The sequence below is a fragment of the Seriola dumerili genome, unplaced genomic scaffold (genome assembly GCF_002260705.1).
Source record: "Seriola dumerili isolate Sdu_G_001 unplaced genomic scaffold, Sdu_1.0 BDQW01000025.1, whole genome shotgun sequence".
In the NCBI taxonomy this organism is placed as follows: domain Eukaryota; kingdom Metazoa; phylum Chordata; class Actinopteri; order Carangiformes; family Carangidae; genus Seriola; species Seriola dumerili.
The window spans coordinates 20,699,693-20,714,209 of NW_019174280.1; the positions used below are offsets into that span (position 1 = coordinate 20,699,693).

Consider the following 14,517-nt stretch of genomic DNA (forward strand, 5'->3'; position numbering starts at 1 on the left):
TTGACGGGTCTTTTTTTTTTTTTTAACTCAGAAATTTCCAGTCTCAACATCTTATTCTTGTTATATAACATGGCAAAGAGTTCATGGCCCGTTTCCAGTGACCACCCATACAGCAGACTGAACATGGACCGTGTTGAGTGTGACAGGTTTGGCAGGAACATGTGCTGCACAGCAACCACAAAGTGGACTTTAGGTTTATAGAGACTATTAGATCTGAGACGGTTACCAAATATGGTGTATAAAAAATATGTGAACATATGACTGCATAGCCAGGGAATCCTGTGGTAAGAGCATGTAATGGCTGCAGCACATGCTACTAGTTATTCAGCAACCTCTTACAAACATGCATCAGATATGACGGCGAGGGCTCAGCGCTCTCGAGGTTGACAAAGGCCTTTAAATAATTGATATTAAATCTAAAATTCACAGTCTAAAGAATCTAAAGTTAACCCTGTCAGTAAGTATGAGGGGCGGAGTTATTTGGGGTCGGTGAGTTTATAAAATCTTTTAAAAGTCTTTGTCTGTTGTATTTTTTTGCATATTTTTTTTCCAGCTGATTGCAAAGATTATTTTGAAAAATGAATGTGTGTTTTGTTGCCACTTGCTTGTTAAAGTAAACAAACACTGTTTCCTCACACTCTGCAACCATGTGGGGGGAAAAGACGTAAGATCATCTTTTCAGAAAGAATCACGATCCACAGTCTGAATCTTGAGTATCCCTACAGATTTAGTGGAATTCATCATCACATGACTAGTTTTGCATATGGTTGCCTGGATACAAATCCTGTGATTTCAACTCAGTCCCAACTCACAAATCTCTGTATCCTTTTTCTACTCTGATTTTATTCCGAAATTTTTTGCCCAAAACTTTAATTTTAAAGTTCAGTCGCTGCTAGCGCAGCTAGCCCCGGCTTGTCCCGCCTTGGGTTGTCCTGCAGGTGGACTGTAACTCCAGTCTCTCGGATTGCAGCTGGTGACGCTGGTTCTTGTTCTGCTCCCGTGGAGAACCGGTTCATGTGGCGCTACACCAAGCTCACGGAGGCAGCAGAGCAGAACAAGGTCTGCTGTCACCAGCTGCAGTTAGCAGCTAGCTGTTTACCTGTTAACAATGATCCAGCCAGCTGCGACTTGAAAGTAAATATCTAAATATAAGCACAACCTGCACAATTCATCTGAAAACTAGATCATATGCCAAAGTAAGAACATCCACGATATAAGCTCATCAGCCCTTGACCTGTTTTCTCCTTGACCCTTCAGCTCCTCTAAATACAGGGGATGTCAGCACATGCCGCTGACCGCTAAGCTCTTATTCCTAAGCACACACACACCAAAGCATACCACACACACACAAAAAGCTATTTAATCAACGCACACACATATTCACTCATACACAGCAGAATCAAGGAGGAAGTGACGGAGGAAGTGGCAGAGAGAAGGTCAGACGAGCATGGTATGGAGGAAGCAGAGGTGTAGTTCTGGTTCTGGGGTTCCCACTCTGTGAGATCTACTCCGTCTCAAGAAGTCATGGTCATGATGGCCGCCGTAGACCTTTTGTGTCCAGGTTTACAGTTGTTGATATGGACTGTGATGGGATTTATGATGGCTGCCATTAATGATTTGTGTTATTATTGTTTCTGTCCATTGGATGAGCTTTTCCACGTCTCAGTCGCAGAGGAGTAGCTCGAGGCGTTTCCAGCTGGCTTCCTGCCCAGGACAGTAAAAAAGCCCTGGAGTGAACAGTGAAAGCACCTTAAACACAGACTGAGTGGATCATAAAGATCATAAAGTAACTTTACGACCCAGTAACAATGATCTTTTACCACATTATGAGCTACGGTGTTTGTGTTGTGATAGATTGAGGATCGTGTTTGATCTTGTCAGCTCCTGAGCCTGGTACCAGGTGCACAGAGGTGGTGTCACACCTGAGAGAGTGACTGAACCTTTACTGCTAGTTGTGATTTCTGTTCTTGTGCCACTACGACATAAATCTCATGTCAGCTTCACAACATGGTGTCAAATACACTTTCCCAAATTGTGTTTTATGTCTTTTTAAAGCCCCTGGCGCTTCAGGCTGACAGCGCGGGCAGCACACTGTCACGGTGACGAAGTTGTGTTACAAATGCATTAGTTACAGGTTAGCGGCCGATCTGAGGGACATTTCCTTTTTCTCTCCCTGTCGTGTTCGTCACCAGGTGGTGATAAACTGTGCAATTCCCAAGGGTCTGAAGTACAACCAGGCCACGCAGACCTTCCACCAGTGGCGTGACTCCAGACAAGTCTACGGCCTCAACTTTGGCAGCAAGGAGGATGCCAACGTATTCGCCAGTGCCATGATGCACGCCCTGGAGGTGCTCAACTCCCAGGACTCGGGTAAGCCTGCCTCGTACTGTGTGCGCTTTTCAATAGCACTTGAACGCAACGTAGGGATGCGTGCGATGTAATTACTGTATGTAAGCTGGTAATGTGTCTCGTCTTGCTCGTCTAGTTTGTTCGGTGCTGTTCTGCCACCGTTCTTATGTTTTAATGGTGATCTGCTAATGGACTGTAGACGAAAATTAGCTTCAAGCTAACTCTTATGTTGAATATTATACTTGGTGTTCTATTACCAGGGGACATGCGTCGGAAACTGTGGAAACTGAACCATCAACAAAACAATGTTGAGCCTCCAGTTTTGTGTCTTATTTTAGTTTTTGTGAATGATTTTATTTCCCAAACGGGACTGACATATAAATCATGGGCCTTGTGCCAATTTTTATTATCAGGTTTAAAGGAGCTATTTGTAAGTTTTGCTATTGCTAGCTAACGTTAGCATTAACAGCTGGTTACTTACCAGTCTAGAAGAAACACTGTGAGTTCAGCATCAAACTTCACACTTTTACTCACCGGAGGTGGAAAGCAGAACCAGTGTTAACTCTTGTCTCCATCACGTCTTTTCTGCTACTGAAGTTAGCACGCTAACAAGCTAGCCCTGTCCCGTCTCGTCACTTTCCGATAGCGACTCACTGTAGCCTCCAGTCTGCACCGAAGACGCAGCGCTGCTCAGAGGACGTATTATAACGTCTTGTCTTGTGAACGCGATGATTGCTGAAGCTCTTTGAAGCTCGCTGAAAATGAAATACTTGAAAATATAGAATATCCAGCTATCCTAACCTCGGCCTCCAGAATGGCAGGGCTGTAACAGAACAACACAAAGTTGTGGCTTTTACACCAAAGGATAAGGCTGGGGAGGGATTTACATGTATTTAATAACCGAGTATTAGAATGAAGCTGTTTCTGCAGATAACTACACGGTTTCATTGTGACTCTGTGTGCAGGAGGAACAGATTGACTTGTGGGTAAGAAATGCTTAGAGACGGGAAGCTGTAGAACACAGGGGTGGAAAAACTTCAGGAGCAAAAACATCTGTCAACAATAAAAATGTTTCTGAGCGAACAAGAGTTACTAATGGGCTTTAGCAGAAACAATGATTAGAGTTAATTCACCACCCAGAGAGAGGGCTGCGGTTACTCCTTCAATCCGACGGCCTTGACTTCTCTTAATCAAAACTTCCATTTGGAGCTGACAGTCTGAAAGCGCAGCAGGCAGCTAATGATAGACGGCTCCCGGTAACGGCGTCGCTTAATGGGATGATGTATTTTTAGCATCAGGGAGCATGATCGGTACTTACATCTGGCAATTATAAATCATTTATATAAAACCTGTAATTGAGCATAGGTCTAAGCATAAAAGGGAACAACCGTGTGGTAAGAGACCGATTCAGTATTCATGTCACACACACACACACACACACACACACACACACACACACACACACACACACACAGCCCAGTCTAGTTCTGCCACAAAATATTTTACCGTCAGTGGATCACCATGACCTTGGTTCTGTTCACCATGCGCTCATTAACTCAGCTCCATCCTCCGGCTGTGTGTATCTACATTTTGCCCGCCTGCTGTGAGGGATGTGGGGAGGGTGGGGGGGGGGGGGGGGGGGGGGGGGGGGGGGAGGGGGGTGACTAATCTTCACCTACCACGTTTTTGAAGCCTGAATTTACAGCTGATTCCCTCGTCTTTTCTTTTCTTTCTTTCTTTTTTTTTTTTTTTTCTATTATCCTTTCCAGATTTTAATCCAACAAAGACGCAGCAGAGGTTTTTAATTGCAGCCTGTTTGTATTTGCGTGGTTCCAGATGCCGCTCCACGTGACCCACCGTGACCCCACATTCTCCTCTCTGCCCTCCTCTCCATCGCACCGTCCCCTCCTCTCTCTCCCTAAACCAAGACTCTCAGCACACTGTAATCCCGTCCACTAATTAACCTTAGAGTGATGAGCCTCATTATGCTAATGGTGCTAAGAGGTGTGTGTGTGTGTGTGTGTGAGGATGAGAGATAGAACAGACTTGTGGCAAATCAGACAGACAGAAGAGAGGAGGGACAAACTTGTGAAATGTCGTCCAAAATTTCAAAATATGGAAATGAAATGTGTCTCAGTGGAGGATGGTTTCTAACTGTCGCCGTCATGCGTCGATACAATAATGTGTGTTCCTCTTTTTTATCTGTTTTTCTAACGTCAAAAACATGCCAGTAAACCTCGTTCAATAAAGGTCATTGCACTGACTATTGAGGACGTTCCACAGTTGAGCAAAATAAATTGAAAATATATGAATTATATGCTTTAATACACTTCTGTAACAGCAGAGCAAAGATTAAAGCTTCGCTAATTAATGAATAATTGATATTGAATTTCCCCTAGGGGATGAATAAAATCTATCTATCTATCTATCTAGATATCTATCTATCTAATTAGGTTAAGTGTTTTCTTTTATTTTTGCTATCTTGGTAGTTGTGTCACATATCTGCTGTGAGTAATCTGCTTCTTCATAAAACACGGCAGGACAAACGTCTGTACTAACTCGAGAGCGCATCGTGTGTGGTAGCACGTTGGCTCCCAGCTCCTCCTGCTCGAAGACAATAGCTTGAATACGACAAAAAAAACAAGTGTCACCTACAGGGACAAGCGTCTGTAGAGCTTTGCTGAAATGTAGGTCATTCTCGTGGATGACACTGACTCTGGGATTAAGGTAAACAATACCCAGAGCAGTAGCCAGTGAAGGATTCCTCCTCCTCAGAGAGGGCACATGTTCACCATTGTTTGTGCGACAACAGACTTTCAGGTGTATTTCTGGTTCAGCGCTACTAATAATCAAACAGCAAAATTCTCAAATCCTTGGAGTCTGACCTGGATCTATATTTCAGAGAGGCCGTATCTACACAGCCACATGCTGTAGAGTCAGAGGGACTATAGCCTTCGGGAGGAGAGTCTCGCTAATGAAACAGCCCGACCAGAGACTTCAGCTCCAGACACGTTTCCCCCTGTTTCCCCTCGTCGTCTCTCTTAATTTTCTCCGTCTTTGTTCCCCTCGTTTCTCCTCTCCAACATTTCCATATTTTACCTCACTTGATCTCTCCCAGCTCCCTCTGTCTGTCGCTTTCCCATTCTCCTCAAACACCATCAAACACTACCCTCCTCGCCTAGCTCCTTCCCTCTCTCTCTCTCTCTCTCCGTCCCTCTCCTTTGCCTCCTCTCAGCAGTTCGGTGAGCTGCACACAGGAGCCAGAGGAAGGCGACAGGGTTTCCCCCTTTCACCCCACTGTTTTGCTAATATATTTGTGTCCCGACAGCTGCTCTCGGCGGCGCCTGTTCCACTCGAAGTCATCTGTGGACTTGACAGTCCTTCCCCTCCATCACTCACTCGGTGGGTGTTAAAACCCCTGCCACAAGAGAGAGCTTCAGATCGCTTATTTTAGACCTCCATGTGTTGTTATGTGGTCGTATGTGCTGCATGAATGATGGAGAGGAAGCTTTTAATGATCGTTTTAGCTGTGATGTGGCGTATTTGGCTCAGAGCCACTATCACCATGTATGAATTTACATGGAAGCCGTCGTCTGTTTGACTCGTTTTGTGATCCTCTCACCAACACATGGACACAAAGTGTTGATTAACAGTACGTTGACTGCTTCAAACTGGCTACCTAAGCTTTGATTTGACCTGATCCAGGCGGTGAGGATGGGTAAATGGAACAAGACAAACTTTCAAGTGAGGATAATTTATGCAGCTTCTTTTGCATTTATAGTAGTTTTCACTTTACAGGCCTGATTCTGATTCTGTTCTTCGCTCTTGGCGATTCTCCTCTCTTATCCCGGACCTGAGAGCTAAAGTTAAAACGTTTATTAGACTTGAAAAGACAAGAAGAAGTCTGCTGTTAAGGGAGAGATGAATGGGGCGTAGAAATATACAGTAATAAAGAAAAAGGGAATCCTCAGGGCACCGCAGAGGGTTCCATCGGATTCATGAAACCAACAAATCCTCCAAATTAAAATGAGAAAATGTCGTTTATCTGTGCCCTGTAGAATAATACAGAAGTGTCTGATCTGACACCGGTGGGCCTTCAACCCCCCCCCCACCTCTCTCGAAAAAGAGAGAGAGAAAGAGGGGGGTGACATGCAGTAAAGGGCCCCAGGTTGGACTCGAACTCACGGCCTATGTGGTACACGCTCTACCAGGCGATCCACGGAGGCGCACAAGAAGAGAAAAAAATTCAAATGAAAGAGATTAAATATAACTTTTAAAATGGTTCCCTCCGTCTGACACCTCTATCAGCAGAGCAGCATCTTTTCTCTGAACCGTCCAAAACTGTTACAAATCAGTTTTTTTGGGGGGGGGGGACTTTAAGGTCAGGGGACCTTCGTCGTAATGGTAACAATAAGTAAGGTTATGGACGATTACGGTCATAACATCACCTGACTTCCTCCTTTGCTTCCAGCGGCGGAGGCTTTTTGTAACTTGAGCGTAAACATATGTGGGTCACTTCCTAAAATGACCGATGTAGTTCACGGTCTCTACGTAAGCAGTGTACGCTCAGTGCTGCAGTCGACTACTCTCTCCGAAGGTTCCTGGTTCGAGCGCGTCGAAGTGTCCTTGACGCTGAACCTCTCACTGCTTCTGATGCTGCGCCATCAGCCTGTGAATGTGTGTATGAATATGTGTGTGTGTGTGTGTGTGTGGGTGGGTGAATGAGACATTGTAGAGCGCTGTGGGTGGTCGATTGACTAGAACGGCGCTATATAAATGCAGTCCATTTACCATTTACCAGTGATTCACAGCACCTCCACTCGTGACCTCTGCCCTCAGCGACATGTTTCCCTTTCTGTGATCTCGCTCCCGTTGTGTTGTATCTAATGAAGACATGCTCTATAAATACACAAATAAATACAACCACATGGTAGGTTATCTTGTAGATAAAACAGATTCCTTACTCTCCTAAATGTCTCTTCTATCTGAAACTGCTTTGATATCTGTCTTTGAAGTTTAGTTTGACCCAGATTGATTATTTCAGCTGTTCAAAGGCTTTAGAGGAAAATGAATAAATGTACGAGTGTGAGAGTTCTGTGCCGTTGGTGTTTGGTTGACACAGAAAATGAGCCGAGTGTTTCCTAGAGTTATTTTCTGAGGTTCACACAACGGCAGGATGAGCTGCAAGGACGGGTTGGGGACAAAAGTCATGACCACAATAGGGGAAGGCGTTTAGGGGACATCTGTAAATTGTAGCATCTGCCAATAGTCTGCAATGGGGGTCGGGGTGGGTCTTTGATGGGCTTCTTTGCCTGGGCCCCCCCCCCAGAGTCTGGGATCTAGGATCGCCACTGCACACCGCTTTCATCATCTGGTCTTACATCACTGAAAACAGCTGGATCCTCTCTTCATTGCTATGTGCCGAGTCAGAAGGCGAGCAGCCTGGTCCTCTGACTCAAGCCAAAGTGACGTAGTTTCAAAACTGTGAGCTCACACACACACACACACACACACACACACACACACACACACACACACACACACACACACACAGACAAGCGGAGATCCAGCCACACACACTCTGTTTATCTACATTCATCTTTTCTCCTAAAAAGGCTAAAGCGGAGCCGGATGGAAGGCCGGGATTAGGAGAGGGAGGGATGGGTCACCAATGGCCGGGCGTCTGTCTGTGTTGTGGTCTGGCCGGTAATCCGCTCCTCTCAGGTCATGGCAGGGAGGGGGAGAGAGAGAGAGAGGGAGAGAGAGGGAGAGAGAGGGTGGAAAGAAATGAGGTGAATAACAGAAAGCCACAGTTTTATAGGTGGAGTGAGCTGTAGAAAGTGGACCAGAAGTGGAGAAGGTAGACGTGGTTTGATGGATGAGTAGATTTGTGTCTAAATGTGACAACAACATTTTTTGTTATGATTCTGTGACAGGAAACAAGTTTTAGAAAGATCCAAGTTTCACAATATACGATGGCCGACTAGTTCATCATTATTATGGGGACTTGCTTTGTGTCCCCATAACGAAGACGAGTCCCCTTAATGGGGACAGAAGTTGTGACATTTTCAATTTTGTGTAACAGTGTAAAAGGTTTTCAGTTTACAATCATCTCAGCATCGTCACACTGCGAGGCTAAAACCAGAGGAATCCATCATCTAAACTTCTTCTTTCAAAGTCGTAGTTGGTTTAAACAAAACTCATCACAAGATTTTACTGACATTAAAACTTTGAGCTCTACATTCACAGATTTTAGTTGAGTTTTGCTTTAAAGTTAAATTCAACTAACATTTGTTTAGTGATGTAAGAAACAAAAAAAAACAAACAAAAGAAAGTGCCAAAGGTAGAAACTCCTAAACTACTTAATTATTAGATTATAATTACTGATGCATTAACACGTAAGCAAATCTCTAACTACAGAAGTTTACACACTGTTGGACAATTTAACCAAAAAAAACATGTCATATATTAATAATTAATTATAAACATACCAAGTGTAAAATTGAGAAATCACTCAAATTTCACAAAGTTACTGCCTTACTACAAACTAACTGTAGTACAAGTACAAGTACAATAAAATGTCGAGGAGTAGAAATATAAAGAAGCTTAAAGTTGAAAACACGAGTATCTCAGCGCTGATATTAAACCTAGTAGTTGAGCAGATCTACTTGCTTATTTTCCAGACGTTAACAGAGCTAATAATTCATCATAGAATAAATTCTTCATGGGCTCTTGCCAGAGGAGCAGAATCTAACTCTCTGGTCTATTTGTCTGGACAGCCAGACTCACATTTGGCAGCAGCTCTTGTCTCCACAGAGACATGTGAAAAGTTGCTAACTGGGGATTATCATTTATTTCCAGTCTCTACGCTCCCTGCCAACACTGCACCATGTGAAACCTCTGTGGAGGGGGGGGTGGTGAAACCTGAGAGAGGTGGAGGTGCGGAGAGGTAGAGCCCTTCATCCCCGTCCCATAGAAACAGTCTGCGTTCCCCCACGACCAGAATGAGTTTGTTTTTTTAAGGTCACGAGGGTGAAAACACGGTGTAAACATTCAGGGGTGAGACAGCTCCTTCCGACCGTGCGCCACATCAGTCTGGCATGTGTTTACGCTTTTTCGGATCATGACCGCCTGCCAAATGTAGGCTGGCAAAGTGGCAGACTACACACGGCAACACAGCTGGACAGCAGCAGACAGAGATTCTTGGTAGAGGAAGAGGAAGGAATAGTTGTGAGAGCTTAGAAAGGAAAGGAAGGGGATTTAAAAGATAGAACAGTAAGGGTAAGTCAGAGGTCCACCAGCTTTCTTGTATATTTTCCGACTGTCAAACCGAGGACTCCCCCCCCCACCCACGCCCCCGAGGCCCCCGTCACAGTGGTATCCACAGACATGCCTGCTGCAGCAAGAGTTAAACGATTCTCCCAGGATGCACAGAGGATCAGCCGCGCTCAAATCATCCTCAGGAGTGAGTAGTCATTTCAACATTGTGCTTGTATCTGTTTCCTAAAGGCAAGCGTTGGTGGTACTACCTGCTTTTTGTCTTTGATTATGACTGGACCTGGGAACACACAGGTGTAACGCAGACGCAGGTGTGTTCGGGTAAAACGTGCTGAAGCAACTGTCACTAAATGAATCAGTGATTGAGAATTAGAGACAAATTTTTGAGTCATTTATTAAACAAAAAATGCAAAAACATTCTCTGGTTCCAGCTGCTTAAACATGACGATCTGCTGCAGTATTGGATTAGTCAGGAAGTGACTAATCCAATACTTTCTAAAAAAATTATTTTATAAACAGTCTAGATTGACAGGATTAAAATTGCAAAAGCCAAAATAATAGATAAAAAAATAATGATAATAATTAATCAAAATCTAGACATTACAAAATGCTTCACAAGGATAACATAAAAACAAACAAACACATGCAAACAAATGACTCAAGATAAAAAACTAAAAAAGAATAAGAAACACAGATTAGAGGAGAAATTATACACCAACTTATTGCTTATAATTAGTTTTGTGTTACTTTTCGGCCTTTATCCGATCAGATCCACACAGACACAGAAACTGTAAAAGTAAAAACTTAAGTCAGAGAGATTGGCGAGAGTGGCAGAAAAAGTCAGTTAAAGTGAAAATCACAGATGAATTTATTCCACTGCTGCTTTCTTCTGTAACTAATTACACAAGTGAAAAATCCTCGAGTGTGTGTCAGCGTGTGTTTAAACGTTTTAATAATTATGTCCCATACGCCTCAGACGTGTTGTAGCCGGGAGCGAGGACTCCACGGAGACTTCCTGATTGGCTACAGAGCCGCCCTGTAACGTCGTTGGTTAAGCCGTGCTCTGGTTGTCATGTAGCAACAGCGCAGGAAGGCTGGAGGGAGGACCGACCAGTTGCCATGGTCTCCTGGTCGTTTCATGTTATAGGGGAAGCCGCAGCACGACTGTGTTTTAGTTTTTTGTCAGCAGTGTGAACTGTGTGTGCACATGATGAGAATACAAATGCAAAATGGGTTAAAACTAAAATGCTAAACCACTAAATGACTGACGTGGCGAAGAATGAACAAAACAGAAGCTGCCAAGGGAATCTGAAGAGTTCAAAACACATTGAGAAGCGTACATGTATAGTGATGGTGTAGCATGTCGTGGCTAAGCGCTAGCCTGGCTCCAGACCTCAGAATAGCTTCCTGCAACTTTTTTCTTTTTTAGCATTTCAAAATATGTCTGGTGTTGTGCTCGATGACAGCTGTTCCCCGGCAGGAGAAACAACACGCAGAATGAGGACGTCATGTTCCTCTGCCAAAGACAGGAATATAATGAGAGAAAAATTAATTAAGTTTTTAAAAAAAAAAGTAAAAAAAATATGTATATATTTATTTGGACTCATTAGCCGTTACCAAGGTAGGAACTACTCGTCCTGGGGTTCACTGGCCGACAGTGTTATTGTTGTTTAAACATAAACACCCTAAATAAACAGATCCGTTAGATTAATATATTCTATTGTGACGAATAGATAAAGTTGCATTTTTTACAGTGTAAAAATAAACTTATCGTTGCTCTCTAATGAACTTTTTTGTCTTTTCTGTACTGCACTTCTTTGTTCCTTTATAGGCCGAGATACGTAAACACCAATGAGCTGATATCGGCCTGTAAGTGATAGAAAAGCTTCTTTACTTTGTCCAGAATATACGGAAGAACACAAGCCAATGAAAAACGTCTTAATGCTGCTGAGTTCAGGGCCAAAGACTTAAGTGGTGGCTGGATGATTATCGCTGCAGAAACATCTAACCAAACCTAAAACCTCCACAACGTTTCCAAAAGGAAGTTTACAGAACACTTGCAGTTGCAGCCAAGACCTATCATCATCTCTTGGCTGCGACAAAAAAAATCCATTGTTACCACAAGTCATTGCTGATGTGTTTCCATCCTTTATAACCCTCCACATGGGCCAACTTCTCTGACTTGTCGTAGCTTTCTCACAAATCAGTTTCCGTTTCATCTCTCGGTGGAATACACTCATTTCTTGCTCTAACGATTAAAACCAAATAATCATAAACACAAGTGAGCGAAGCTGAGAAATCATGTGGATCTGTAGAAGCTCAACAGCTGATCACATGCACCAGTAAAATGTTGTTGTTATTGTTGTAATGTTGCATTATCAACCACAGGCTCTTTCTCCTCTTAAATCTCTTTAAACGCTCTGCTGCCGTCTCCGACATGAGATCATTCGTCTTAGCTGGGGGTGATTTTCTCCAATACTTCCGTAATTTGAGGAAAAGTGATTAACGAGCTTTTACGAGCTGCGTCATCTCATGGGCGGAGACGGATGCAAACGACCAGAGTTGTGAGTGTTAAGGCAAGAGTAGCAAGTACCGGCTCTGAGTGATGCTGAAAGTCTTTCTCAGCTCGAAGGAGTCGCAAAGAAAACCGACATTCCTGACTGCACGTCGTCCCGCTGACCATAATTGTGTATTCGTGGGGATCACGATGATGAAAGCTCTGACAGTTAGAATATAAAAATGACTGGTTTAGCTCCCATGATGAATTATAAAGCAGCATCGCACTCCCCCCTGCTCTCCCGCTGAAATGATCGGCTGTTGTCTCTTGTAATTTACCGGAACCAAAATGAGCCTCCTCGCAATTTATTGAGCGTCAAGCGCCGGTTATGAATGATGTGAGACTCGTTTCGCTGGAGAAGCTGATGAAGCACATTTGTGCACAGTTGCCTCCTCCTCCTCCTCCTCCTCCTCCGCCTCCGCCACCTCCTCTGCTGCTTGCTTCACCCCCCCCCCTTCATTTCCTCCTCAGTTCATCATGTTCTTTCTTTTCTCTCTTTTTCTTTGTTGTTTCTGTTTATTTTAAGTTTTCACAATGAAGATGACATCTGTCGGCAGTGATGCTCCTCTTTGTTGTCTGATTCTGTGTCTCACACACTGTGGCCACCATCCATCCATCCATCCATCCATCCATCCATCCATCCATCCATCCATCCATCCATCCATCCATTTTTGTTAGAAAGATGCTTATGCTAGAAGTGGAGGTAGCAGCTAAACAGGAAGATCCCGGCAACCTTTTCACTGCTTGTCAATCCCCACTCTGAGTCAGCTATGAGTATTTGTACTTTGTCTTGAGAGCAGGTCCAGCACATTCAATCTGAAATAAATTAGTGGATACTAGATTAAAGTGCCAGGTCTCAGCTTTAATTTGAGTGGGTTTACATCAATATACACACAATATACACACGCACAAAAGAGCAAATGGTTCAAAGTTGATTGAGTTTAGAGTTGGCATTTAGATCGAGGTGGAGCTGGAGTAAAGGGGAGACTGTGCAAGTGAAGCAGATAAACATCTATCCAGAGAGATATCAAAGGTAGTTGGTTTGTCAGAAACAGAAACAGGTGCAGACAGGAAAACTAGACAATGGAAAAAGACCTGGTTGACAGGAGCAAAAGTCCGCAGTGACCGTACAGGAAGTCAGGAACGTTCTCCGGGACGAAGACTTCAGGACCTGAACCTGGAAAAACAGAAAGGCCAGACTGCAGTTCACTAAAACACACAAAACTAAACCTGTGAACTTCTGGAACAAAGCTCTAAACACAGATGAAATTAAAAAAAAATAATCAACCTCTATCAAAATGATGGAAAGAGGAAAGTGAGGAGAAAAAGGAAAGGAGCAGCTCATGACCCAAAGCTCACCACCTCATCTGTCAAACATTTTGCTTTTGGGCTTGTGTGGCTGCCAATGGAAAATGTTAGTCTGTGCATCCCAGGATAGCAAATATTTCCAGAAGAATTTTTTGGGGGGGGGGAATGTGTTTAAAATGAAAAAAAAAAAAAAAAAGAGACGTACAACTTTTCCATTTAATGGAGGAGTGCAGCCGTCAAAATATGGACGACCAGATACAGAGTAGATACGACACCGTCAGACGGTGCGGAATGAGATTCATTTTCCGAGCTTGGAAGCTACTTGAGATGAAAATAGATGGAAAAACTTTGTTATGGGTGTATTTGTGCTTATGTTATGGCCAGTTTTAAATCGCACTTCTCGGAATCTAGATGAGCTTCTGTGGATGTGTTCGGTTTGGTTGATGCTTTTGACCCAGTTCCTGTTCCTGTCCCACGTCCCATGATGGAGAAGATGTCATCTGGTGCCACTTGTTGCCGGGCAGATCTGCAACTATAATAAGTACATGTTTGCATGTTTGCAGGTTGTGTCACTCTGACATACGATCCCTCTTGTCTGACACCGCTTTCAGGATCATCCCTGCCGTGTGTCACTCAGATATCCTGACGGGGTAGTGGGTCGGAATCAAATGTCCAACAGTCAGACGTGGAGGGGGGGGGGGCGATGGAGATGTGGCACTAAGCAAGGACGCCGGAGGTTTAGGTGTCGTTATCCCACTGCCCCCTCTAGACATCCTGACTCCCTAGAGCCCCAAAATAACCCCCCCCCCCTTCGCTAGAGGTCACAGCGAAGGAGTCGGAAATGGACACAGATGGAAACAGCTGGGTTCACACTGGACCTACAGTGGATTTAATCCCTTACAAAATACTCTGCACTGGATCCAATGCTAATTAACATATTAATTAATGTACTTTGATCAAGACAGAGGCCCTATGATAATACTAATCCTGAGTGAACCAACTTAAGTTGAGTTTCTTAATCAGGA

The 14,517-nt window shown here is 43.8% G+C and overlaps 1 protein-coding gene across 1 annotated transcript in view; it reads left to right on the plus strand.

The window, feature by feature from the left end:
• Window positions 1-14,517, plus strand: part of enah (ENAH, actin regulator) — a 112,031-nt gene that overhangs the window by 58,281 nt on the left and 39,233 nt on the right. The window contains 1 exon segment of the mRNA XM_022770450.1: window positions 2,193-2,370. Coding sequence (XP_022626171.1) covers window positions 2,193-2,370 — 178 coding nt within the window.